At 41.7% G+C, this 26,727-nt stretch overlaps 1 protein-coding gene across 1 annotated transcript in view; it reads right to left on the bottom strand.

The window, feature by feature from the left end:
• The window catches only part of ARHGAP26 (Rho GTPase activating protein 26), a 531,098-nt gene that overhangs the window by 73,495 nt on the left and 430,876 nt on the right, over positions 1–26,727 (bottom strand). Inside the window, exon 20 of the mRNA XM_036749095.1 lies at positions 8,933–9,086. Within this exon, the coding sequence (XP_036604990.1) occupies positions 8,933–9,086 (154 nt within the window). The remainder of the gene's footprint in view (positions 1–8,932; positions 9,087–26,727) is intronic.

The raw sequence follows: 26,727 nt of genomic DNA, 5'->3' as shown, positions 1-26,727 counted from the left end.
AAGAAAAGGTCAATGGGTACAGAGAGGGAAGGTTAACTGTCTAAGCCGGTCAGCATTGGTACTAGTATTAGAATAAAGGCTTTCCTCCTGCTTTTGGGACCAAGCTTTGGGTCATCTTCCATTTTACCTCAGTCATTAGCATTGAATTTTTGTTTGTTTCTTTTTTTTAAAAATTTATTTATTTATTTAACATATTTGGTTTTCAGCATTGATTTTCACATCAGTTTGAATTACAAATTTTCTCCCCATTTCTACCCTCCCCCCCACTCCAAGATGGCATATATTCTGGTTGCCCTGTTCCCCAGTCAGCCCTCCCCTCTATCACCCCCCTCCCCTCTCATCCCCTTTTCCCTTCCTTTCTTGTAGGGGAAGATAAATTTCTACGCCCCATTGCCTGTGTATCTTATTTTTTAGTTGCATGCAAAACCTTTTTTTTTGTTTTTGAACATCTGTTTTTAAAACTTTGAGTTCCAAATTCTCTCCCCTCTTCCCTTCCCACCCACCCTCCCTAAGAAGTCGAGCACTTCAACCTAGGCCACACATGTATCATTATGTATAACCCTTCCACAATACTCATTTTGTGAAAGGCTAACTACATTTTGCTCCTTCCCAACCAATCCCGCTTTATTGAATTTTCTCCCTTGACCCTGTCCCCTTTCCAAAGTGTTTGTTTTGATTACCTCCACCCCCATCTGCCCTCCCCTCCATCATCCCCCCACCTTTTATTTTTTTTTAATCTTCCTCCCTCTTCTTTCCTGTGGGGTAAGATACCCAACTGATTATGTATGGTATTCCCTCCTCAGGCCGAATCTGATGAGAGCAAGGTTCACTCATTCCCTCCTCACCTGCCCTCTCCCCTCCTCCCACCGAACTGCTTCCTCTTGCCACCTTTATGCGAGATAATCCACCCCATTCTATCTCTCCCTATCTCCCTCTCTCAGTATGTTGCTCTCTCATCCCTTAATTTCATTTTATTTCTTTTACATATCTTCCCTTCACCTTCAACTCACCCTGTGTCTGTTCTCTCTCTTTTACATATATATATGTATATACATATATAAAAGCACACACATATATATATACCCACATACACATGCATACATATACACATAGATACATACATACATACACATTCACTTATATATATATACATAAACATATATATATATGCATATTCCCTTCAACTACCCTACACATCATCTTTCCATGTAGGAATGTAAACAAAACAGTTCAACTTTAGTAAGTCCCTTGCAATTTCCGTTTCTTGATTACCTTTTCATGCTTCTCTTGATTCTTGTGTTTGAAAGTCAAATTTTCTATTCAGTTCTGGTCTTTTCACTGAGAAAGCTTGAAAGTCCTCTGTTTTATTGAAAGTCCATATTTTGCCTTGGAACATGATACTCAGTTTTGCTGGGTAGGTGATTCGAGGTTTTAATCCTAGCTCCATTGACCTCCGGAATATCGCATTCCAAGCCCTTCGATCTCTTAATGTAGAAGTTGCCAGATCTTGGGTTATTCTGATTGGGTTTCCACAATACTCAAATTGTTTCTTTCTGGCTGCTTGCAGTATTTTCTCCTTGATCTGGGAGCTCTGGAATTTGGTGACAATATTCCTAGGAGATTTCTTTTTGGGATCTATTTGAGGAGGCGATCGATGGATTCTTTCAATTTCTATTTTGCCCTGTGGCTCTAGAATATCAGGGCAGTTCTCCTTGATAATTTCTTGAAAGATGGTATCTAGGCTCTTTTTTTGATCATGGCTTTCAGGTAGTCCAATAATTTTTAAATTATCTCTCCTGGATCTATTTTCCAGGTCAGTGGTTTTTCCAAGGAGATATTTCACATTGTCTTCCATTTTTTCATTCCTTTGGTTCTGTTTTGTAATATCTTGATTTCTCATAAAGTCACTAGCTTCCACTTGCTCCAATCTAATTTTTAAAGTAGTATTTTCTTCAGTGGTCTTTTGGACCTCCTTTTCCATTTGGCTAATTCTGCCTTTCAAGGCAGTCTTCTCCTCATTGGCTTTTTGGAGCTCTTTTGCCATTTGAGTTAGTCTGTTTTTTAAGGTGTTGTTTTCTTCAGTGTATTTTTCAGTATTTTTTTGGATCTCCTTTAGCAAGTCATTGACTTGTTTTTCATGGTTTTCTCGCATCCTTCTCATTTCTCTTCCCAATTTTTCCTCTACTTCTCTAACTTGCTTTTCCAACTCCTTTTTGAGCTCTTCCACGGCCTGGGACCAGTTCATGTTTTCCTTGGAGGTTTCTGTTGTAGGCTCTTTGACTTTATTAATTTCTTCTGTCTGTATGTTTTGGTCTTCTTTGTCAGCAAAGAAAGAATGCAAAGTCTGAGACTGAACCTGGGTGCGTTTTCGCTGCCTGGCCATATTCCCAGCCAACTAACTTGACCCTTGAGTTTTTCAGTGGGGTACGACTGCTTGTAGATTACAGAGTTCTATGTTCCACGTTTGGGGGGGAGGTGCCAGCTCTGCCACACCAGCACTGCTCCTTCCCCAAGAACCCCCAACCCGAACTAGGCTTAGATCTTCGGCAGGCTGTGCACCCCTGCTCTGATCCGCCACTTAATTCCTCCCACCAGGTGGGCCTGGAGCCGGAAGTAACAACAGCTGTAGCTGCCCCACCTCCGCTGCCCCCGGGGCTGGAAGCCGAACCCCGAACTCCTTCCACTCCAGCAGCCCCTCCCACCAACCTTCTCCGCAGCCCCCGGTGCCCGTGGGTCGATAAGTCCCGCAACTGCCGCAGCTCACTGAATCAGGGCGCCAGGGCCCCCTCCGCCCGGCCCTCGGTCTGGATGGTCCACGCCGCCCAAGCTGGGCTCCGCTCCACCCCGTTCCCAGCTCCCAGCTCCGAGCTCCGTGTGGGATAGACCTCACCGAGAGACCATCCAGGCTGTCCTGGGCTGGAGCCCTACCTCCCTCCGCTGCTCTGTGGGCCCAGCCGCTCCAGAATTGGTTCAGAGCCATTCTCCATAAGTTTTTGGAGGGTCTCCGCATGGAGCTCACCAGCCGCCATCTTGGCTCCGCCCCCTTTGTTTGTTTCTTAATGTTTCAGAGACTCTGAAATCATAAAGCAACTCTCCACCTGCCTTTTCTTTTATCAAACCTCTACTCATTTCCTGCCCACCACATGTCAGACTCACTCCCACTTCCACAGATTTGCTCTAATTGCAGGTCGTATCTGAATCAAATCGGATCCCCCAAACCTTAGCTCACCTCACCCACAGTCACTCACATTTCTAAGGATTCAGACTTAGAAGAGACTTGAGATGTCACCTATTTTATAACCTCTCATTTGGGAGAGGAAAATGAAGATTGGAGAAGTATCCACAAAGTCTACAAACTCAGGTTTCCTAAGGTCAAATGGGTAGCGAGTCTCACGGACCCTAATCACCCTAGTCAACAATGATCTCTCACTTCTCTGAATTCTAGAACACTCATCTGATACACACCGCTAGTACTGCTTTTCACTGGTTTCATGCAAATACACCTTGTCTTTCCTTCAATCCTGTCAGCTCTTTCAAAGCAATCACCTTGCCATATAATAATAAGAACAAAAATGGCAGCCAACATATAGCACTTACAATGTGCCAGGCGTTGTACTAAGAATATAATGATCATAATAATAATGATAGAGATAATATTTATATAGCACTTACCATATGCCAGGCATTGTGTTAAGCATTTTACAATTATAATAATAACGATGGTGATGATGATGATGATAACAACTAACATTTCTTTTTTTTTTTTTTTTTTTTGCTTTTTGGCAGGACAATCAGGGTTAAGTGACTTGCCCAAGGTCACACAGCTAGTACATGTGTCAAGTGTCTGAGGCCGGATTTGAACTCAGGTCCTCCTGACTCCAGGGCCGGTTCTCTACTCACTGCGCCACCTAGCTGCCCCCACAACTAACATTTCTATAGCTTGTACTATGTGCCAGATATTGTGCTAAGCATTTGGCAATAATAATAATTTTAAGTACAATTGTAATCATTTTAATAATAATGATGACGATAGCAACTGACATTTCTATAAAACTTATGATGTGCCAGTGTAATATCAATTAAGTTGGGTGTCTTTAATTGAGTCTTACTAGGTGCTAAACCCCAGGCCCAAACCCCTGTCTACTAGGTGCTTAAGCCTATGTGGGCGTGAAGCCCTCAGGGTCTTAAGACCAGAGCCACAGTAGGAGCCTAAGTTCTGGTCGCTCAGGTGATGTTTGATGATGAAAAGCTAAAACAGAGCTATTTGCAAGGGCTCTCACTCTTGAAGGTGTATTGATGTGCAGACTCCAGGCAGCTGTAGTAAAGAGCCCTCCAGCTTATAAACCCAGATGTTGGGACTTTGTTAAACCTTGGTAACTATGCATTGAGATTTGAATCAGACAAGGTTTGTCTGTTGATGTTTATAATTTGTTTGTATTTACTCTGAAGTTCAGGGTGCTGGCTTTTCCCCCTGAATTAAGTGAATGATAGTCGTATGCTGGATTAAAGTAAGATTGTTAACCCCTTAACGTTGCTTTCCTTAGTAACGCAGATCAAAAGAACCTATGCTGGCAGCTTTCTGTGTGCTGGTTGTTGGTGGGTCTTACACCCCTTCGGCAGCTGCTAGCAGACTGTTGCAACAGCCAGGCACTGTGCAAAGTGCTTTACAATTATTATTCCATTCGATCCTCACAACATTCCTGGGAGATAGGTGCTATTATGATCCCCACTGGGGCAAACAGAAGTAAAGAGACTTGCTCAGAGTTACACAGTTAGTAAAAGCTTGAGGTCGCATTTGAATTCAGTTTTTCCTAACTTTAGGCTCAACGCCCTACGCACTACACCTCCTAGCTGACCCTTTGGAGAAGAAAAATAAATTATAATAATAGCTCATATTTATTCCATGTTTTAAGCTTTGCAAAGTACTTTACATGTATTATTTCATTTTGTTACTCTCAACAGCCCCGAGGTAGGTGATACTGTGAAACCCATTTTAAAGATGAAAAAATTGAGTTTCAGAGAAGATAACTTGCCTAGGATCACATTGCTAGCAAATATTTGATTTTGGAATAGCACCCAGACCTTGTGTTACACAGCCCATTCTGGGCATACAACAGGAGTACAGAAATGACTAGATGACATGACTGTATCGTATCTTTAAATTCTCCAGAATGGCATCTGGATTGTTATTTGCCTACCAATACTTCCTAAGGAGCTTGTTGAGCCCCTGGCAGCACCTTCCTGGCAAAGCTCTGAATTGAAACCCTTCTTTAACTTTCACACTTAATTTAGTGCTAAGACAATCCAAGCCACAGGAACAAGATCACCTTCTGGATATCAGAAAAGTTTCCTGCTGCCGTGGAAAAAGCCATTCCCCTATGTGCCTGAGGTACCTAAGCCCTGATGGTGGGCAAATGAGATTTTTCTATTATGATCCCTGGGTGTCCACTGGTGCCCCACTGGTCTCCCCAGCCCCTGCAATGACCTTCTTTCTCTGGTGGAAGGAGGCAAGAGGAAAAAGCAACATAGACATCCTGTTTTCTATAAAATCTTCTTGTACTTCTTTTCATGATCAATTAACTTTACTGTCTCTCTTGTAGAGAAAACAGTCAAGCAGGCTAGGAGAAGTTCTTTTGGACTTTCTTTATCTGAATGGCTGACTACATTTTGGAAGTACTAAAGGCAAGGCAGTGTGGGGTAAAAGGGAGAGAGAACTGCTCTTGGAGTCAGGAGACCTCAGTTCAAGTCCCAGAACTAATACTTACTAAACTCTAGCCAAATCGCTTCCATTTTCTGAGCTTCAGTTTACTCATCTGAAAAGATGAGGGTATTGAGTTATCACAACGAAAGTGCTTTGTAAAACATCTTGTGCTATACAAAGGTGAGCTATATGGTTAATTTTGTTCTTATTAACAGAACATTTAAACAAGAATAATGAGGGTGGCTAACGTTAGTCTCTAGAACAAGAGCTGAAACCAAGAGGTCAAGAGGCTGAGTCCTACCTATATACAAAAATTTCCATGCAGAGTTTCATGCAAAATATACGAATGGAAATGAGCATACATGAACACAGTATGTTGTATCTATATCTATTACTTGTGCCTTATTATGTTAAGACTCCTCAGAGGGCTTTATTTCCTCTAAGGGATAATCTACCGCCCACTCAATAAGTCACAGGTAGAGAAGAGTGAAGACAGATGAGGGGTAGATACTTGTGATGGTCTCATCATCATTCAGAATATGAGGAAATACCGTATCCCCCACTGGGAGCTTAGCTTCATAATCACCAGTGGAAAAAGTTGTGACGTTACCCTTACATGAGAGTAACTGAGATAAAAGCTTAGACTTTCATGATAGGGAACAATGACTGGAGTTACCATGCCTTTGGCACCCAGATCTCAAAGTTTTACTTGATTTAATTCAGTGAATATATAGGCCCAAAAAGGGCAGAGGTAGTTTTTCTTTTGTCTTTGTAACCCCAGCACCAGAGTACCTTGCCCAAAATGGTGCCCAATAAATGCCTGTTAGATTGGATTGGATTTGGATGCCATCAGATTAGGGAGAAATAACTTTGTCCAGGTCCTTCCCAGCCTCTGACAAAGTAAACAAATGGAGCTAATTCTCAGCTAGGCCTTCCACCAGGTAACCATGATGCTGGGTAATGCACAGCACACTGTCTCATCTTACACACACACACACACACACACACACACACACACACACACACCCCTGTGGGATAGGAAGGACAGATATGGTCACTCTCATTTCATAGATGACGCAACTGAAGTTGAAAAAGGTTGTTATTGTCACACAGCTAATATCAAAACCAAGATCTGAACCCAGGCTTCCTGACTCTTAAGTCCAGAGCTGTATCCACTTGTGACAAGTGAGTCTTGACATTTTCTGTCAGGCAGGTAAGAACTGGTTTGCCCACTGAAGCCTGTAGGGACATTCCTTCACTGGCTAGCATGTAGCAATGGAGACTCCTATGGAGTTGGAACGGTGTGGTATAAGGAAAAATGGAGCTGGAAAACACAAAGAAAGCCAAACCACTCCTCCCCACTCCCTTCTGTTTTATGAAATGGAAGCCGCATGGAGTAACACACCAAAACCAGAATTCCCTTCCCATTCATCCACAATAAAAACCTTCAGAAATATTTTAAAACCTCCGTCCCTGTCCTCCACCGAGCTAGTAATGCTTCCTCTTTGTACACACTGTACTCAACAGAGCACTCAGAGGGCACGCTGCTCCCTGGGACCACAGGCAAAGATTAAAGCTTATTAGTTGGTATTGACTGGACCAAATCAGGGGATATTAGGCAAAATGGACTGGGAATTCAACTTCTAAATGAGCAATAAAACACTATCAAGGGCTAGGCACAAAGGATTAAACAAAGGAAGAAAAAAGAAGAGAAATGCCTCAGAGCCACTTGAGTACCACATAGGGCTAGAAGAGCCAAGTGTGAAGAACACAGCCGAGAGGCACAGGCGCAGACGCACAGACACACAGATACACAGAATTTTGAGTTATTTATAAAAATTCTGGCTGTGAAGAAATGACACAGCTTCACTGTCTAGAGGTAGATGAGGTTAAATCGAAGGAACTCTATTCTACCCATTAGTCAAGGAATATCTGTACATGGTTTGCCATGTTAAAACCCTCTCAAGCTAAGAATGAAGATGCTTCATTGACAGAAATGAAAGGGAGAACCCACAGTTGCTACAAAATAAAATTATGATTTTTTTTCTATTGGAATTAATTCAGATTAAGTGATGAATGCATTTGCATCACGATGGTCCCTCTGAGTACATCTCTAAGTCACTTTTCTGCTAACATTCACCATCCCTTATAGTACTTCCCATGAGGCAGATATTTTGAGGCGAATTTCATGCATTACAGACCCATCATCATGCTATGGATTTATATACATAGCTGAAACTTGGAAAAGGCTGGCAACCTTGATTTCTCCTCCCTTATTCACTTCCCCAGGACACCTTATGTTGTGTGAGTAGAATTCTCTGAGGCAACTTAGCATACCTGCATCTGAACTTTGCAATGTTCTTACCAAGGTTAGGAGAGCAGAGTGAATTCAAGTTTTCTCTAGCTTTTAGAAAACTGTCATCTGAGAGTCCAGTCCTCATCTTCCCTTCTTCATGCATGGATTACTGGGAACATGATTTATGGAGTGGTCTATACGGGCAGAGTGAGAAAATGTGGGGTGAGGCCCACAAACAGGGAGGGGGGAGTGTTCTGGCCCAAGTTGCATGGAGCTGTGTGGTCTCCATGGGGCATATGAGCCAGTCCTGAAGCTGGCTGCCTTCTCTGTGGGCACACAAACTCCCTAGGACCTAAGCAGGGAGGTATTTCCTTTTTGATAGCCAAGCCACTGGTGTGAGACCGCAGGTATCCTGAGGCCTGAGGAGATGGAGGGAAAAATGACCACTTGAGGTTCCTCCTTCGGGACTGGACACAAGATGGCTCTGAAATTTTTCAATGTGGCAACTGGGGGGGGTGGGCGGTGGAGGGGTTTGACGAGACAGGAAGATGAAACAACATGAAGCAAGGGGGACATATCTGGTTACAGACATAGACCTGCTGTACTCACTGTAGTCTCATAACACTAGAAAGAAATCATTTTCTTTGCCCAGAAGCCCGGGCTGATAATGGCCATCCTTAGAGGCATCTCTGCAGGACCCCTGTTAGTGCAAGGCTAGTAAATAAAACATCACTGGTGGCAAGAAGCAGTATGTTGAGAATACAAACGCAAGCTTTAAGAATTTGAAAATGACAGTGGTAAAGGCCACTAGGCTGTTCTGAGACAAAATTTAAGTTGTTTCATGAGATAAGCAACTCCAACACAGACAAGTCTAGAAGGATGGGGTGGCAGAGTAAGAGACTGGGGGGACATAAATTGGTAAGCACCATACTTACAGTGAACTGGGCCTAGTGGGTTTCATCACTTCCAGCTCAGGGTCACTTGAGTTCACACTGGGCTGCAGAGGGCTGTTGGAGTTGAGGATGCTGTTGGCATTTGAAGAGACAACAGATTCCAGACTGGAGTTGATGAGACTGTTTCTTTGTTCTTCTGCAAGGATAGTACAAACTCACAGTTAGTTAACTATGTTAAGACAACCCGTTTTAGGATATACGAAAAAAATGTGCAACAGAATCTGAGGGGCTCTCCTGCTTCTCATGGAATCTAAAAACCGAATGTATTCAGTTGAATGTTAAAGATAAAGGAGAAAAGGCAAAAAGGAATGGAAAGAAGCCTTGAAACTGTCCAGATCTAAGCAAATCTTCTAAGGCAGGGGTTCTTGCCTGTGTGTGTGCATGTATGTGTGCATGTGTGTGTGATAAACTCCTCTGGCAGTTCAGTGAAGGAAACCAAATTTGAACTCAGGTCTTTCCCATCCCAGGACCAGTATTCTATTCACAATTTCACCTGCCCTTGTAGTCCAGCTGTTCTGCCTTGTTCAGGTAACCTCTGCAGCACTGTTCAGTTCTGTGGGCATTAGACTTGCAATGGGCACCTCTTGCCTGCAGTTCAATTGTATCTCACCACTCCACATCCAGTCCCCTCCCCCCAGCTCTCCTCCTTTCCATATCCTCTCTATAGCTTTACATTTAATTTTGACTCATGATAGCTTGGAAAAGTAGACTGCCATTTGCTACAGAGGCATCTGCATATACAAATGAGCCCGAGTCTTAAGAAGTCTATTGGTCTGTGAAAGGGACCTCAGGAAAATGCCTGAGTTTATAGGATTCAATAGAGTTTATGGAGAATTTCATTGTTTGTTTTTGTAGCGACCTGTAATTTCATCAACTAACTCCTGATAAGGAAACTCTCTTCTAGTCTAGACAGAGAATTAACTGTGGCCCTGAGACATTTAGTGACTTCCACAAAGCCATACAGTCATAGGTGTCACTGACTCCTAGGACAGCTCCCTATCCACTAGGCCATGCTCATCGATACTTTTTTTGTATCTTCTAAAAACTGGGAAAATATTTTTAAAAAAATGAGTGCTTAAGAGTGAGATGTAATCAGGCATGGTGGCATAAGCCTACAGGCTTCCTGCTCCTAGGGAGGCTGAGGCTAAGACTGATGGATCCTTTGAGCTCAGGGGTTCTAAGCTATATTTGGGCTACTGAGCCTAGTTTAAGAGAGAGAGAGAGAGAGAGAGAGAGAGAGAGAGAGAGAGAGAGAGAGAGAGAGAGAGAGAAAGAGAGACAGACAGACAGAGAGAGAGAGTCAGACAGAGACAGTGAGAGACAGAGACAGACAGAGACAGAAACAGAGAGAGAGAGACAGAGAGAAACAGACAAATGGATAGACAGAGACAGTGAGTCATTCATTACTTAGAAAATTTAGATCCATTTAACTTTCTGGTAATGATATTAGTAGTCAGGAAAATACCTTGCACCAAGTCTAGCCTAGCAGGGTATCATTCCCCACAGAACAGTTTTGTTACTCCTTCAGAGAGTCTTTTTCTATCCCTAAAATCATATATAAGGACACAGTGTCATTTAGAATGGAAGCAATGAGGTCAATATCTGCTTCTATTGTGGACTCAAGCCCATGTTTTTGAACCCTGTTCTTTTTCAGTGAAAGTGGGAAAGTTGCCAGGATAAGCAAGCCAGACACTTATATAACACATGTCCATTAAAAAAAATACCTGAAAATATAACATTACTAATTATTAATAATAATAATCAGATTTTATATAGCACCTTAAGGTTTGTGAAGGATTTTATATATGTTATCTTATTTAAGATTCACAACACTGGGAGATAATTACTGTGCCTCTTTCCAATGTTTTCCAATGTTGCTGTTTGTCCTTCTTCTCAAAGAAGACCATTACATCAGGAAGATGATGCCATAACTTGCAAGTGAATTGGATTTAAGTCAGGGAGGGCTATGCAAAATCACCAGCCTCGCTTTCTCTTCTAGGGCCATCTGGGTCCAGTGGCCAAATACAGATCAGGAGGACTGGAGATGGCCCTGATGCAGTGGGAGACCTTGGCCTTTTTAAGTGAAAGTCTTTCAGAGTTCTCACTTTGACTGAGGCAATACCCATTCAGTGATGAAGGCTAGGTAGGGAAAAAGAGCCTCTTTTACCTTAAAACAAAACCAAATCAAAACAGAACCCCTCAATCTGGGAGGGGAAAACCCAGAGGGTTTCTGGACAAAACAGAAACAATTACTATTTACCTTCACTCTGAGCCATCAGGGCCCAAACAGTGACCACAAAGTGGGGCCTGGGCTGGGATCTATTGTTGGCCAATCAAAGAGAGCCAGAGTGAATTGGGTTTAAGGCACAGTCTTTAAGAAAGAAATCCAGCTAGTAAACCCTAAGACATCTTGCTAGGTTTCAGCCATCAAAATTTATATCCCTTTGGGCAGAGCACCTGCAGGTAAGGGTATGATGGATAGAAGAAAAGGAAGAATGGATGGGAAAGGGAGGGAAGGAAAAAGGAGGGGAGGGAGAGGGAAGAGAGAAGGGAAGAAGGAAGGAGCTTCATTGCCCAACTAGAACTGGCCAGTTGAGTCCTCAACAGGTAGCTCAGACTACTTGCAGGTTGTTGTTTGTCCTTTGCAAAGAGGACCATGACACCAGGAGGGTAATACCATGACTTCCAAGTGAATTGGATTTAAATGAGGGAGGACTGTGCCAACTCACCAGCCTTACTTTCTCCTCCAGAGCCATCTAGGTCCAATGGCAAGATATAGATCAGGATGACTGGAGATGGCTCCCAGGTTTTCCATACTCCAAATCTAAAGCCATTTTACCTCTGTCCTCACTTCACAATGAAATATCACTGTAGCATTTCCTACTACCAAAGGAGATAGGAGTCTTTCCCCACATCCCCCTCCTTAGGATCTGGATAAAATCCCAGTAAGAGACCCTTAAGAACCACAGGACTGCCAACTAATTCAATTCACCAAACATTAAATGTATAACTAGGTACAAGGATGGATATAAATACAAAAATGAAACAGACCTTTTCCTAAAGAAGCTTATAAGAAAGTAAAAAACTTTATGTTTGGGAAAACCCAACATTTTTACCCTAGGGGTTTAGTCAACCCTTACATTAAATAAAATCCTGAAATTCAGAAATATTCAGCAAGCACTCATTTAGGAGTCTAAGTCCCAGAAAGGAGAATCAATAACAGAACAGAAACCACAAAAGTTATGTTAAGTCAAGATGTGGGAGGAGTAACGGGGGTCATTTATTATACACTATGGGATGTTGCTACTGTAGAAGGCAAACAACTCTAAAATTATATAATTAGGGGTTCATAGAGAGAATGAATGTGCCACTTATCAGTATGAATCAGTCTGAGTAAAGTTTTCCTTTTGCATGAATTGGTCAAACTGAGAACAATAAAATATCCCTAAGAAGCAATACAAGGTCTAAAAAAGGTAAACTGAATATGAAGTTGGCATTTTGTTGGAGTAGACCAAAGACATTTTGGGCTTCATGTTAGGGTGGGTGGGTGGGTAGGGGAAGAATATCAATTTTATTAACTATAGTTCAAGAAATTCCAAAAATCTCCTTCTTAAGGCCATGTTCTCCCATTCCCTGAAGTGCCAGTTAGCCTCAGGAGTTCTGATTCCCTCTCTCCTGAGGCAGGATGGGTGCCCTTTTCAAGTGCCAAATCTCCCCGGCCATATCCAGTAAAAGGTCCCCATCTCCCTTCACAGGTCATCTCTCTTCACCCATAGAAGCGATTCAACAGTGGAACCCCCTCCCACTACACAATAACAAGGTTTTCTTCCTCTCTCCTCCTTTTTGAACCTTCTACCCTCATCCCCTTCACCCACTCCCCTGTAGGTGCTTCTGGAGACCTTTTCCTATTGTCGTTCCATTAGCTGATCCTAGCACATCACACATTTCTCTATCCCTCTCCTCCCCTTTCCCCTTTCAGGTACCTCCCCTGTTGCAATGCAGTCTCACCAAAAAACCAAACCAAAGGAAACAAAAAAACCCCCCAAAAATAAACCCCCCACACTGATTCACCTGTAGGTAGGGTATTGCTAGGTTCTGTCCACAATGCCCTATGCCTGAATCTTTACTGTTACCTCTACCAGATTTCTACCTTCACCTTTGTCTCTTTGTATACATTTAAGAACAAGTTTCTTACTGGTCCCTCTGCTTTCACTGTCCTTGGTTTTGTGTTTATTCACCCCTCCTACATTTCCTTTGTTTGGAGTGTCTGAGAAACAAAAAAAAACGATGCCTTCAGTTCTGATGTTCTTTCTAAAAATGTTTCAAATGACTCTTTTCTTACTGAATATTCAATTTTTTAAAAACGTATGGCTAAGCTCAAGTTTGCAGGTTAGGTCACCCTGGGATACATCCTGCTCTCCAGTGCTCTTTAGAATACATCATTCCATTCTTTCCTCCTTTCTCTAGCGGATTCTTGTGTTTTTGAAATGTTCTTTTTTTTTGTGTTTGAAGGTCTTTCTCTTGATGGTTTGTTGTTTTTTAAATGAACTGTTTAGTTTAACTGCCATATTTCTTGGAGTTTGCAACCTTGGGTTTTTTCTGGAGGTGATCCGTGAATTCTTTCCATTAGAATTCCTCTGGAATTCCATTTTGTATGATCAGAATTTCTGAGCAGTTCTATTGTTTTTTGTTATGGTGTTTTTTTTTTTGTCCTGTTGTATTCTTCTGAGACACCTATGGTCCTTAGGTTGTCTCTGAGCATTCTGTCTTCAAGATCTATGTATTTTGCTTGCATTGTGAGCATATTTCTTTTTATGTTAGCTTCTTTTTTTGTCTCTTCTTCTAGATTGTCCTTCAATGCTGTGTATAGGCATTTTTAATCTCTTTTGTTTCTTTAGTAAGGCTTACCATTACAAATTCAAATTCTATTTTGTCCATTATTTTTGCTATGCAAAACATGAATTCAGCTTACATAATTCACATTTCTCAAACCTGAAAAGGCTTACAAGAAGTGATGCAAAGTAAAGTGAGCAGAACCTGAACACTGTACACAGTAACAGCAACACTGTGCAATAATCAACCATGACTGACTTAGTTCTTCTCTGCAAAACAATGATCCAAAAAAATTCCAAAAGACTCATGATGGAAAATGCCATCCACATTCAGACAAAGAACTGATGGAGTCTGAATACAGATTGAAGCATACCAGTTTCACTTTCTTTATTTCTTTCATAGTTTTTTCCTTTTGTTCTGTTTCTTCTTTCACAACATGACTAATACGGAAATATATTTTACATGATTGCACATATATAACCTATATCAAATTGCTTACTGTCTTGGGGGGGTAGGGAAGGGAAAAATTTGGCACTCAAAATTTTATAAAAATTAATGTTAAAAATTGTCTTTACATGTAATTAGAAAAAATACCATAAAATAATAAGATATAATTCACAGTTCTCTTTTGAACCATTCAATAACTATGGATTGTGGTTCCATATTCTCCTTAAATTCTACAGGGAATCCTATCAAGTGTTGGATCATTTTCCTTTTTGGGGTGGGGGGGCTAGTATTTATTCATACATGCTTCAACTCATTTCCTAGATCTGGAGTGCATATTCATTCCATTGTTACTATTTTCCTTGTTCATTTCTCTGCTTATGTTTGAGGTCTTTTCTTACTGAGATCTTTGGTAATTTCAGTCTTTCCTCCCTCCCCCCTCCTCATTTCCCCCTATTCACTTTCTGACTCTATCCTCTCTGATCACAGTTTCCTTGGGGATTGATCTCCAAGCACCTCAGCTTCATACCACAGTTCACTAGCCCGGGTCTCTGCCCCAAGTAACTTTTGAGTGGTCAGGGTAGGCCCCAGTTGGATACTATGCTCTTCCCCTCAGGCTTAGTGGAGTTCTGCACAATTCCCACATACATGGTGACCTGTCCTGCTCCCTTTGTTCCTTAGTTCTCTCACCTGGCACCAGCAGGTCAGATCTGACCTGCTGGTGCTATGGGGTTGTCTGCTCTGGTATCAGCAGTTCAGAGTTTTGCAGCACTGATGCAATGGGGTTGTGGTCCCTGGCAGGCTTTTGCTTCCAAAGGCTGTGGCCACACTGGCTATCTGGCCCTAGATCCTTTTCCATCTCCTGATTTCTCTGGCTTTCTTCAAGTTTCAACTCAAATCCCACCTTCTGCAAGAAGCCTTTCCTGGTCTTTCTTAATCTTAATGTCTTTCCTCTATTGATTACATACAATCTACTTTTTTAGTTGTCTCCCTCATTAGACTTTAGAGGAAGGCCTGTCTTTTGTTTACATCCACTGCCTGGCATATGGTAGACAATAAATAATTAATGACTAATATTGGCTTATTAGTAAGCTTCCCTGGTACAAATTACATGAAATATAATTCGGTTTACATACAACTATTTGGAAACAAGTATGATATTGATATAAGTGCAGAGAGGAAGGTTTAGTTGGCAGCCTAAGATACATCTGAAAGAAATCAAATCAAATCAAATATTTTGGGTTGGTTTTGGGTGGGGGTCTGAGCTCATCCACGTGGGATATTCCCCATTTGCAAACTCCTACCAGGCAGCTCCTATACAAAGACCTTAGACAGTTGTAGAGAGTGGTCTGAGGGTACTGGGAGATTAAGTAACTTACCTCTAAGCACACAGATAGTTGGAGGAGGAATTCCAACCCGGGTGTTCTGACTCGAAGGAAAACTTTCTGTCCACTACACCACTGTCTTCTGTCTTATACATAATAGGCTCCTACTATTTACTGAACTCAAAAAAATGCTAAAATACTACAATTCTTGTTGGAGGATGATTGGGGAGGCAGTGAAATTACTACAAGGTCCAGGGAGAGAATAAAAGTGATGCCAAATCAAGCATTTTGATAGTTAGGTTGAACCACCCCAGGGGGGAAACAAACAAACAAACAGAAATCCCAATGGTCATACTTAGAATGATTTCTAAAACAACAAGAAAAATCAGGTTAAAAAATTTATTGAGGAAAGTTGCTGAAATAAGACAGCAAAATCCTGGTTAGGAAGGCAAATCTGCATGCACCCACAGGCAAAAGACCGGAAACAGAATAGACACCATCAAAAAATGTTAACCTGATCTCCTCCTATCCTTCCCCCACCAAAAAACCCCTAAAACAAAACCCAAACAATCAGCAACAACAATAAAAAACCTTACTCTTGTTATTGGGTTCACGGTACCATGCCAGACTTGTTAAGACTACCGATGACTCATTCTAACTCTGACACTGGCATCAGGCTGTGTGGGAAGGGCTGGGTGAAAAGCTAGTAACTAGAGGGAAAAAAAAATTGTGGGCTAATGGGTATTTTAAAAACATTTTAACTGAAGGGTGAACTGGTGAGATCACAGAAAAGTGCTAAAGGGTGTTAAAGGAACAGAAGATCAACAAGGAAGTACAGTCCTAGATCCATGACAGAGGCAGATGCCTGCCTCTTCCCAACATCTCTCTTCCTTCATGCCATCTGCAGTAAATATGAATCCAGAAACAGAAAAACAAGAGAAGAAAGAAAAAGTCAGAATCAACTCCATGAAAAGGGTATGCTCATCACCTCACCATGCTGGGGGCTAAAGCCTTAAGCTTTAGCAATTCTTACTAGCAAGGAGAGGTTTTGATTACTGACCCAGTGACAGGCTGTATGTCTGTTACCTGAGAAGGAACTTCCCTAAGTTGGGTGATGCTCATCACCAGAGCAGTGGTCAAAAGGTGATGAATTTTTCCTGCCTCATTACATGGCATTACATAGCGTTACATTTCCATGCTCGTTACAGTCCAGCCAAACTGGCCTTCATAATGTTCCTCACGCATAACCCTTCATCTCCAGCCTCAGTGCATTAGCACTGCCTGCCTCCCATTGCTGGAATGCAGTCCCTTCCCACTTGGGTCTGTCAGTCTCTTTAGCTTTAGTCAAGGTTCAGCCTTTGAGCTCTTCCCTTCCACCCAAGCCTTTTCCAATGCCTCCCAACCCTGCCCCCCCACCCCAGCTGCTAGTTCCTTCCCCTATGAATCATCTTGTATCTATTCTATATCTACTATATATGTACACTTTGTCTCTCCTGTAAACTCCCTTAGGATAGAGAATCTTTTCCTTTCTGCTTCTATATCCCTAGCATCTAGCTCAGTGTCTGGCACATAGGAGATATTAAATAAATGATTGTTGATTATTTGATTTCAGTTGCTCCTAAATCTGTCCACTAAGGCACACAGAGGAGTGGTAATCTACATTGGTGGAGGAATATGGGGGGTGGGGAGGAACAAAACACAGCAAAACCACAACCCACAGATTTCTGAAGTACTTTAGGAAGTCTGCAAGGATACTCTACATATATGTGACATGGCCAATTAGTGTGACACATTAGATGTGTGCCCTGCTAGCTCAGGAGGCAGGGCCATTCTGCATGACGTCCTAGTCAGGTAAATCTCCAGAACCAATTTTAGGGAGCTAGATAAGAGTTCCTCACACATTCCTGGCACTCAATGAAGAGTCAACAAAAGGACTGAAATAAGATACAGCCACAGGTTATCAAAATAATTCTAATTCAATGCTTATAAACTATGCTCTGTAAAGGTCCTTTTTCAGTAATCCTAGATGTAAGAAGAAAAAATGATAATAGATGTAGCACGTAGTGGATAGAAAGCCTGGAGGCAGGAAGAGCTAAGTTCGTGTCACATCTCTGACACACATACTAGCTGTGTGACCCCTGGACAAGTCACAACCTCTCAGTGCTCAAGTTGCAGTGAATGGACTGACCTGAATGTGCACAGGGAGTTTCCCCACTCTGGAGTTCCCTACACTAATGAAATTATACATCTGGTTCCTATCCACATCCCTATCTCTAATAATAATGACAATAATAATATTAATATCAATAAAGATTCATATAGCGCTTTAAGGTTTGCAAACTGCTTTACATGTATTATTTCATTTGATCCACAAAACAATCCTGAGATGCAGGCGCTATCATTACACCCATTTTACAGATGAGGACACTGAGGCTTGTTCAGAGTTTGCACAGCTAACAGGTAAGTGAAGTGAGATTTGAACCTAACTCTTCCTCACTCCAGTCCAGCGCTCTACCCACCATCGCACTTCAAAGTGTTTACGACAAGGACAATCAATGGGGCTGCCTTGTAACCCAAGAATTAATAAAGGGGACAAGGCAGTATGTGCACCTTTCTGAAACTGCCTTTCCCCATGTGCCTCCACCCACTTTAAGACAAGGGTCTTCCTTACATAAAACAGGAGTGGAAAAAACATGCATCCACAAGCAATTCACTGCTATTAAATGAAGACAAATGTAGAATAATTTTGGTGACACTGTACTTGTTCAGGTGGTTGCCATGGGAATCCAGGAGCTCCCTCACCTTCCATACTTACCAAGTGTCTCCCACTCCCTCCAACGGTACCCCTCTTCAAATACTCCTGGGGATCTCTCTCTTAAATGGGGCTGGGGAAAGAAATTACATGTACAACCAAGCCAAATCCAAATGTCTTGACAGGCCTGCACGTGTCTGAATGAATGCCTGAACACTGATGAAAGACAAGAAAGAAATAAGATTTTCAGTATCACTTGATGGTGAAGAGGGAGGAGGAGGGCCTGACAGATTTCACTGCAGATTTCTGATTCAGGGTCGATTTTCACAGTGATAGCCGCGCTCAATCCAGAAAGTCTGAGACAAAAAAACAAAAGCCAATGAGGTGGCCAATTAGCCAGCTCACAGAGCAATGTCAAATCTGAAGGGAAAGTGGCAGCAAGTAACTTGTGTAGCAAGGCAGGCAGCAGAAAAACAGAAGCAAACACCCAGAGGCTCTCATGAACCCTGATGGGGAGAGGTGTGCTTTTCTTCTCTTGTTAAGTTTTGCAATAAGGCCTGTAATATATCACCCCAACAAGATGTGATGATAACAGCACAACAGCTTGATGAATTTTGCAATAAAAAAATGATGAATGCACAACAATCTCTAAGTTTAATATCTCTGGGAAACACCCAAGTGCATGGGAAGCTTGGAGTAAAAAAACTGGGTAACTCTTTAATTTTTGGCCTTTTGCTTATTGCAAACAGCACCTGCCCACATTACAAACAGGTGGATCTGCATTCATACTTGCCCATCCTGAGTGTACTATGGGTTGTAGAATCATGGAATTAGTTAGGAGCTAAAGAGAAGGGCTTCAGTGATCATCTAATGTGTGGCTTCACCTTTATTCATTCATTTATTGGTCTCATAGACTTTTAGTGGCAATCTGGTGAAACCAATAGACTGCTTCTCAATAATTTAAAAAAAACCTCTCAACTAAAACAGTAGACTTCAGTTAGTGAAAATATGTTCATAGTTTCCTCATCCAAGTTAACTGACTCCCTGAAATCTATCCATGAGCTGTGATTTAACCTAACCGCTCCATTCTATTGATGAGAAAACTGAATTCAGCAAAGGAAAAGTGACTTGCCCAAGGCTTCAGTACTAATAAGTTGCGAAACTGGCATTCAAACTTGGGCTCTCTGACTCCATATTCAGGTTTCTTTACGCTGTATCAGGCTGCTTCTGATCTTCTGACAAAAACAGACTTAAGATGGAGCCTGGCCTGTTTATAGAACAGTATCTTTACTTAGTAGAAAATTAAATCAATCAATCAAGAGTCTCTCTGATTTTCTTCAGTGACTTGACTGATTTTCATATCTCTCCTCAATGTGCCCATAATGTTGCTTTTCTTAGCAAAGACAAAGAATTCAGTGAAAAATGTTTACATTAGGGAACTAGGCAAATCACTCACAAATCACATGCAAAACACTTGGGTTAGTGCCGACAAGAAGGAGATCCACAGCACCCTGATTGCTGGGCACCATGTTTAGGGAAAGTTACAGATTAGAAAATAATCTCCTCTGCTTCCCATCATCAGGAGGCTCAGCTTAAAAACACCATTCCATCTCTTTTGAGATCATGAAAGAGGAAAAAAGCCTTGGGAGCACCAAATTTTAAAGGGGTGTGTGTATATGTGTGTGTGTGCGTGTACACACATGTGTGCATGCAAGGGACACAGAACATACAAGAAATACCACAGAAACAATGTAATTCAATTCTCTGTTTTACATGTGAGGAAACTGAGGACCAAATAAGTTAAATGACTTGTTCATGGGGACACAAGCTAGCAAGTGGCAGAATTACTTCAAATACCGGTTCTCTAGCAGTGAGTGCTCTCTGTATTGAATCCCACTGCCTCCACAGGGGTGTGTGTGAGCACACGTGTGTAAGTGTGTGCACACGGGCATGCATGCTTCAGCAGTGAATACCAAATTGAGAGAAGGAGCTGGGGTTCAGGAACATCTTGATGGCACTGCTCTATTCCAGAAGCAGGCATTCAGCTCAGACAGTCTCTGTCTCCACTTCAATTTGTAGAAGCTGGGTCAAATAATTTTCCCTCCGGGTATGTAAAGTGTCTAAAGAAAAGAGCTGAGGCTTCTTCATTGTCACTATTTGAGAACCTATAGATTTCCATTACCTATCGAATCAAATATATGTTCGGCTTGGCCTTCAAGGCCTACTACAAACTGAACTTTCCCTTTTAATATTAGCAACTTCACTCTTCATTACAGGCAGCCCAAAGTTTACCGGCTACAATTCCTACCTTTAGTCTACTCCCTTTTGCTCCGTCTTCTAGACCTCTGCTGGCTTAATCTTCCTAAAACAAAGCTCTGTACATTCACCCCACTCAAAAACCTTCACAAGCTCCCTATTATCTGTATGAAGCATAATGTCCAGATTCCTTAGCTCTCCACAATCAATCAATCAATAACCCATAAACATTTATTAAGCATCTACTATGTGCCAGGCATTGTTCTAAATGCTGGGAATACAAAAGGAGGCAAAAGCCAGTTCTGCCTTTAGAGCTTACAATCAAATGCGTAAGCATACACCTCCCTCCCTCCCTCTCTCTCTCTCTTTCTCCCCCTTCCTCCCTTCCACTCTCTCTCCCCTGCCCTCTCTCTCCCCCCCCCCCACAATATATAACCAATCTGTTGTTTAGCCTGATCTCCCACTACTCCCCTACAAACTCTCAACCAAGCTGCACTCATCACCATTTCCTGAACATGCCCTAAATTCAGGAGGTTTGTCCTCTCCCCTCTCTCCTACTCTATTTGCTGAAATTCAATGCATACATCAAGGCTCAAATGCCAGCTCCTCCATGATGCCTTCCCTGATCCCTCCCAGACAGATATGGTCTCTCCATTTATAAATTCCCATAGGACTTTGCTTTAGATCCTTTTAAGGCACAGACCATATTTACCTTGTATTATGGCTTTTGAGAGGGGCATCTAGGTGGCACAGTGGACAGAGCACTGGACTTGGAATCAGGAAGACTCATCTTCATGAGTTCAAATTTTGACTTAGACACTTACTAAGCTGTGTGGCCCTGGGCAAGTCACTTAACGCTGTATGCCTCAGCTTCCTTATCTGTCAAATGAGCTGGAGAAGGAAATGGCAAACTATAGCAGTATATTTGCCAAGAAAATCCCAAATGGGGTCGCAAGTAGTCGGACACAACTGAAAATAACTGAACAACAAAACATTTATTGATATACTTGTCCTATCTCCCTACTGAACCATAAGCTTCTTGAGGACAAAGACTATGCCTTACTCATTTTTATATTTCCAAAATGATCAAGCACAGTGTCTGGCATGGCAGCTGCTCAAAGAGTATTTATTAAATTGGACTAAAATAAATTGGGTTGTGTTCCAGAAGACCTCATTTGTGAGTCTGGTTGTTTAGCAGTCACACATTATAGACTCCAAGAGATGGAAAGTATCTCCATCTCCAAGGTCATCAAGGTAAACTTGTAGCTGAACAGGAATCCTTTCTATATCATCTCTAATGGGTGGTCTGCCAGCCTCTGCTTGAATACCTCCGGTGACAGTGAGATCACCACCTTCCAAAGCATCCCATTTATTTTGGGGCTTAGCAAGTTCTTCCTTATATGGAGCCAAACTCTGTCTCTATACAAGTTGCACTCATTACAGAGTGCTGGGTTTGGAGTCACGGATGCAGGACTTGAATGCTGACTCTGCCTACGATCTTGGGTGAATCACTTTAACCTCTCTCCATCTGTAAAGTGTGTCATCTATAAAATGAGGGGATTGGATTAGACGATGTCCAAGGTCCCTTCCGGCTCTAATTCCTATGATCTAGTTCTGCTTTGTAAGGCTAAGCAGAACAAATTCCAAGTCCCAAATTCATGGGACATCCCTTCAAGCACTTGAAGTCAACTGTCATGTCATCCCTGTATTACCTCTTTGTCAGTCTAAACACCTCAAAACACAATAAATTCTAGAACAAAAGACCCTAACCAGCATTCATACTTCTACCCCCTCCGTGGAAAAACCCATTCTCAATTACAATTGGGAATGATCTAGGAACACATTGTCTTTCTTTTCCTACATCCAAAATTCCCAACCCAAAAGAATTTTCAAAAATCTATCAGTGTTGGTGAGGAGGGCCTTGAGAGAGGGGAGCCCTCAAGTCTTTAGCAGCTGGGGGAACAGCTGGGAGAGTCAAGAAATGACTCTTGGGAGATCTTCCTCTGAGTGCTGTGGAGGGGGCAGGAATATTGCCAAAGAGGCAGGCCAGGGCTTCTATAGAGATTACTCCTATTGGGACATGGTAGGGATGGGGGTGTTCTTGAGAAGAAAAGATAGGAGCTCTGAGGGAAGGAAGCCCTTAGCAAAGGAGCATCTTTGGCTCCAAAGGCAGGAATGGTTGAACTCTATCAGAAGGTGGTCACATGGAGGTTTTGTATGTATGTGATTAGTAGGGGGAAGGGAGGGAAAGGCCACTGAAAGACCACGCATGTGTTTGGGTGGTTGGTAAATGGAGTACAAGCAGGGAACAACCTGTACTCCCTTAAAAATACCTTTGGCAGGGATGTAGACTGGAAAGAACCCTGACTTGGGAGTCAGGTTCAAAGAGCACTAGACTTGAAGCCAAGAGGCTCTGACACCGACTGATTATATGAATGTGAGCAAATCGCTTAACTTTTCTGAGCCTCAATTTCCCTAGCTAGAAGAGATATCAGAGAGCAGGACTTGCACTATACTTTTCTTCACAGAATTGTGAGAAAAAGATACTTTGGAAACTTGAACTGGAGAAATGGGTTATTGTACTAATGATACCGTGACTGTTTGGCCCTAAGGAAAAAAAGATGTCCTGCTGTTCCCTGACCAATCTGCTCATTAAATTAAAATTTATCAAGTGCCAACTATGTAAAAGACTCTGGGCTAGGCACTTGGGAAAAATGACTCAAGTCCTTAACATCAGGGAGGGTATATTTTTATGTTATTCATTTACCTTGGAATCCTGAAATGCTTTTTTTTTCCTCCTTGCCACCCTTACTTAGTGCCAGCTTAAAACTCATCTAACCTGATAACTTTTTATGACTGATCAAATTTGATCCCACACCTCTGATAATATAAATAACATAGTTCACACTTCCTTGGCTGAAGACTATACCTCATACTTTACTGAGAAAAAGGAGACCTTTTGCCCTGGGGGCTCTCTATTTCTCTTCTCTTCGTCTCAAAACCCCTTAAAAATATTCCCTGTTCCCTCTTCCTTTATTCCAGTCTCTGATGAAGAGAGGGGTCCTTCTCCCTGCTGAGGCCAACCCCTCTAACTCTTTTTGCTCTGTCCAATGCTCAGGTCTCAAAGGTAAGGTCCATTTCTTTGTATCCTCCTGGTACCCATTGCAATGCTCTGCAGGTAGATGTTCCATAAGTGTCTCCCTGTAGGCAAACAACTACTTTAAACCATTGTACAAGGTGTTCCTAAAGTCCAGACACACAGGCAATTGATGGCAATGTGGAGTTATTGCATCGAGTTCACATGAATCTTGCAAAGCACATCAACCTTTGCATCACAAATGAACTGAAGGTTTTATTTGTTAATATTCCAATTAAATAAAATGTTGTTGAAAATTTCATTCATTTCATTTCTTGAAAATACGCATTTTTGCCAATGTGTCCAGATTTTAGGAATACCCTGTAGTAGCAATTTAGATTTAAAGATCTTTCCCACCCATTAATAGGCCATGTGAACTGCTTATGTCACAGGAAGCCTAAGTCACATGTGGTAGGAGGAGCTTCCTGACAGGAAAAGGAGGTTATGTGACAGGAAATGCTGAGAGAGAGAGAGAGAGGGAGAGACAGACAGATCGATCAGTTATGGCTGGTAATGGCCATCGTGAGAGAGCTGAACAGATTGATTTAGCTGTACTATGAATTTGTTTTTGGGAAGACCCCAGCAGGGGGTCGGAAAGGTTTTGGGATGGCGAGGCTCCATGTTGTGATACTATGCATTGAATGCTTTACTGTGGTGATGACTGGGTAGATGGCTTATGGGATATGGTTCTCTGGTGTCTGAATAAATGGTTTACTTCTTCCACCTTCTACGTGGAGAGTCTCGTATACTTTGCGGTACAGAACCACACTGGCATTTTGACAATTATCATCTACATTGTTATTATTATCTTACTGATACAACCATTTACACTAAGGATAGGCTTTCCATCTCCCAACCTGTGGTATATATGAGAACATCTGTATAAAAAATATAAATGTTAAAGGACCTGAGTTTAAATCCCTACTGCTACTTACCATCTGAGAATATCACTCACAAGTCATTTTTAACTTTTCTGGGCCTCAGTTTCCTCATTTGTGAAAAGAGGGGTTATGTAAAGTCCTGTAAAGTCATTTCTAGCTCTAAATCCATGATACGATAATTGGTCTTCATTGTGAGTTGAAGATGCCAACTTTCAGAGTTCAGGTTTAGTTTTGAGGGGGGAAATGAAGCATACCCTAAGGCCTATCAAGAGAAAACTCAGTTATACAACATTGTGGATACAGAAATAACTTGATTTCCACCATAATTGTAGTGGAAAACTGAACTAGGGAAACTTTAGTAATATAATAACAAGTGCCACAGTGCCTGTGGGTACTGGGCAGTAGCATCTTCTCCAAGACTGAGGTGCCAAGTCCAGTGTGAAGGAAGGCAAAGGATAGGCCTCATGGACCTTCTAGCCATGGAGACATACAGTTTGAACTGAGAGCCAGTGACGGTCTGTTACCAAGAATTAATTTTAAATTCATTCACTTTAAATTCATTCAATTTTAAAGCTTCAGTGAAATCAGTGCAAAGTGAGAAGGGAAGGAAAAGATAATAAACAACAAAGATCTCTAGACCAGGGACACTAAGTGGATTTCTTGGAGAACTCTAGCCTTGTTAAACGTTGTAATTAGTGATGAAAGCGAAGACTGATGAACAGGAATCCATAGATTATGTTAAATTTAGAAGCGTTTCAATAACCACAGTAGGGTAACTGGCCTCAAGAGATTATGTAGTTGAAATATAGAATGAGATTAAGGATTGGTATTAAGACTGAATTTGTGATTTCCTTGGTGTAAGCCTCAGAAGAGGAAAATACCTTCTACCAAGGTGGCGGGGGTGGGGGCAGCACTTTCCTTGTAATTTATAGTCTTAAAGTACTGAGTGACTAGGTTCACACAACCAGGATGTATTACAGGCAGAACTTGAACCCAAGTCTTCCTGGTTCCAAGGCCAGTTCTCTATTCATTATACTAAGCTGTCTCTCATTAGAATAAGGTTAGATTGAAAAAAAAAATCTCGGTTGTCATATGAAATGTGCCGAAGTTTCAATCAGAGGCAGAATCCTGGAGAGATATAAGAATCTGACCAAACTAATGTTTATAGCAAATACCATTAATCTCTGAGTAAGTGATATGACACAACCAGCTGGCATCATCCAGCCTTGGGAAAACAAACAAAAAAGTAGTATTTAGGCTTATATTGAAGAAATAAACAAAATCAGAGACACCTCAGTAACAGATCTAGAAAAATCCTATTATGAATTGTGTGCACACTAGATTAAAACTGCCTTTATTTGTCTATGCTTCTAGTATATCTACATTCCCATAGATAATCAGAAGTATTCTTCATTAATTCTCAAAATGGGGGAACTTCAGCACATCAGGACAGAATGGCTAACAGGCTGGTTAAAATCAAAGGGTTCAGGGCTGTGTTGTGGACATGAGACACCAATGGAAAGGAATGTTAACTCTTTATAAAAGAAAGCTTCCAGCTAATCTAGCAGGTCTGGGCTCTTAGATAACAGTTTCTGTAGGAGTCTGGGCATGGCAGGAGCCAAAACCCCTGGCTTGGCGGCAGGCAGGTCATGGTAGTATAGTCTAACTCAGAAAACAGATTTTCCTATTACTCCTCTTGAATGTTCTGAGACAGCTTGAACTCTATTCTAGCTTCCTCAGAATAAGGTTTCCAAAATTAATCAAATATACATTTTTTTCTTTTCAAATCAAAATGTTCCTCCTCTGGGGGAGAAGAAAAATCCCAGAAATATCCCAGCATATGAGAAGTTTGATTCTATTTCCAGACAGCATTTCCTAACATAAAGAGAAAAACATATTGCCCCAGAATGTCTGTATTTCACTGAACCTCTGTCCATGACCTGCAGACTGTAACCCATTAATCTTCTCTTCTCTGCGTGCCTAAGACTGGTTTGATTTCACACACCTTTTAATCTTAATCTTTTGCTTCCTAGGATAAAAATAATCCCAAGTAAAGATCTGTGATTCTGCGATTTCAATGATTCTTCTTCTAAATCTCCAGTTTCATTTTGGTGCACACTCAGAATTTTCTTTCCTTGCTAAGTCACGGA

Source organism: Trichosurus vulpecula, chromosome 3 (assembly GCF_011100635.1).
Source record: "Trichosurus vulpecula isolate mTriVul1 chromosome 3, mTriVul1.pri, whole genome shotgun sequence".
Classification (NCBI taxonomy): Eukaryota; Metazoa; Chordata; class Mammalia; order Diprotodontia; family Phalangeridae; genus Trichosurus; species Trichosurus vulpecula.
This window is presented reverse-complemented; position numbering and strand designations above follow the sequence as displayed.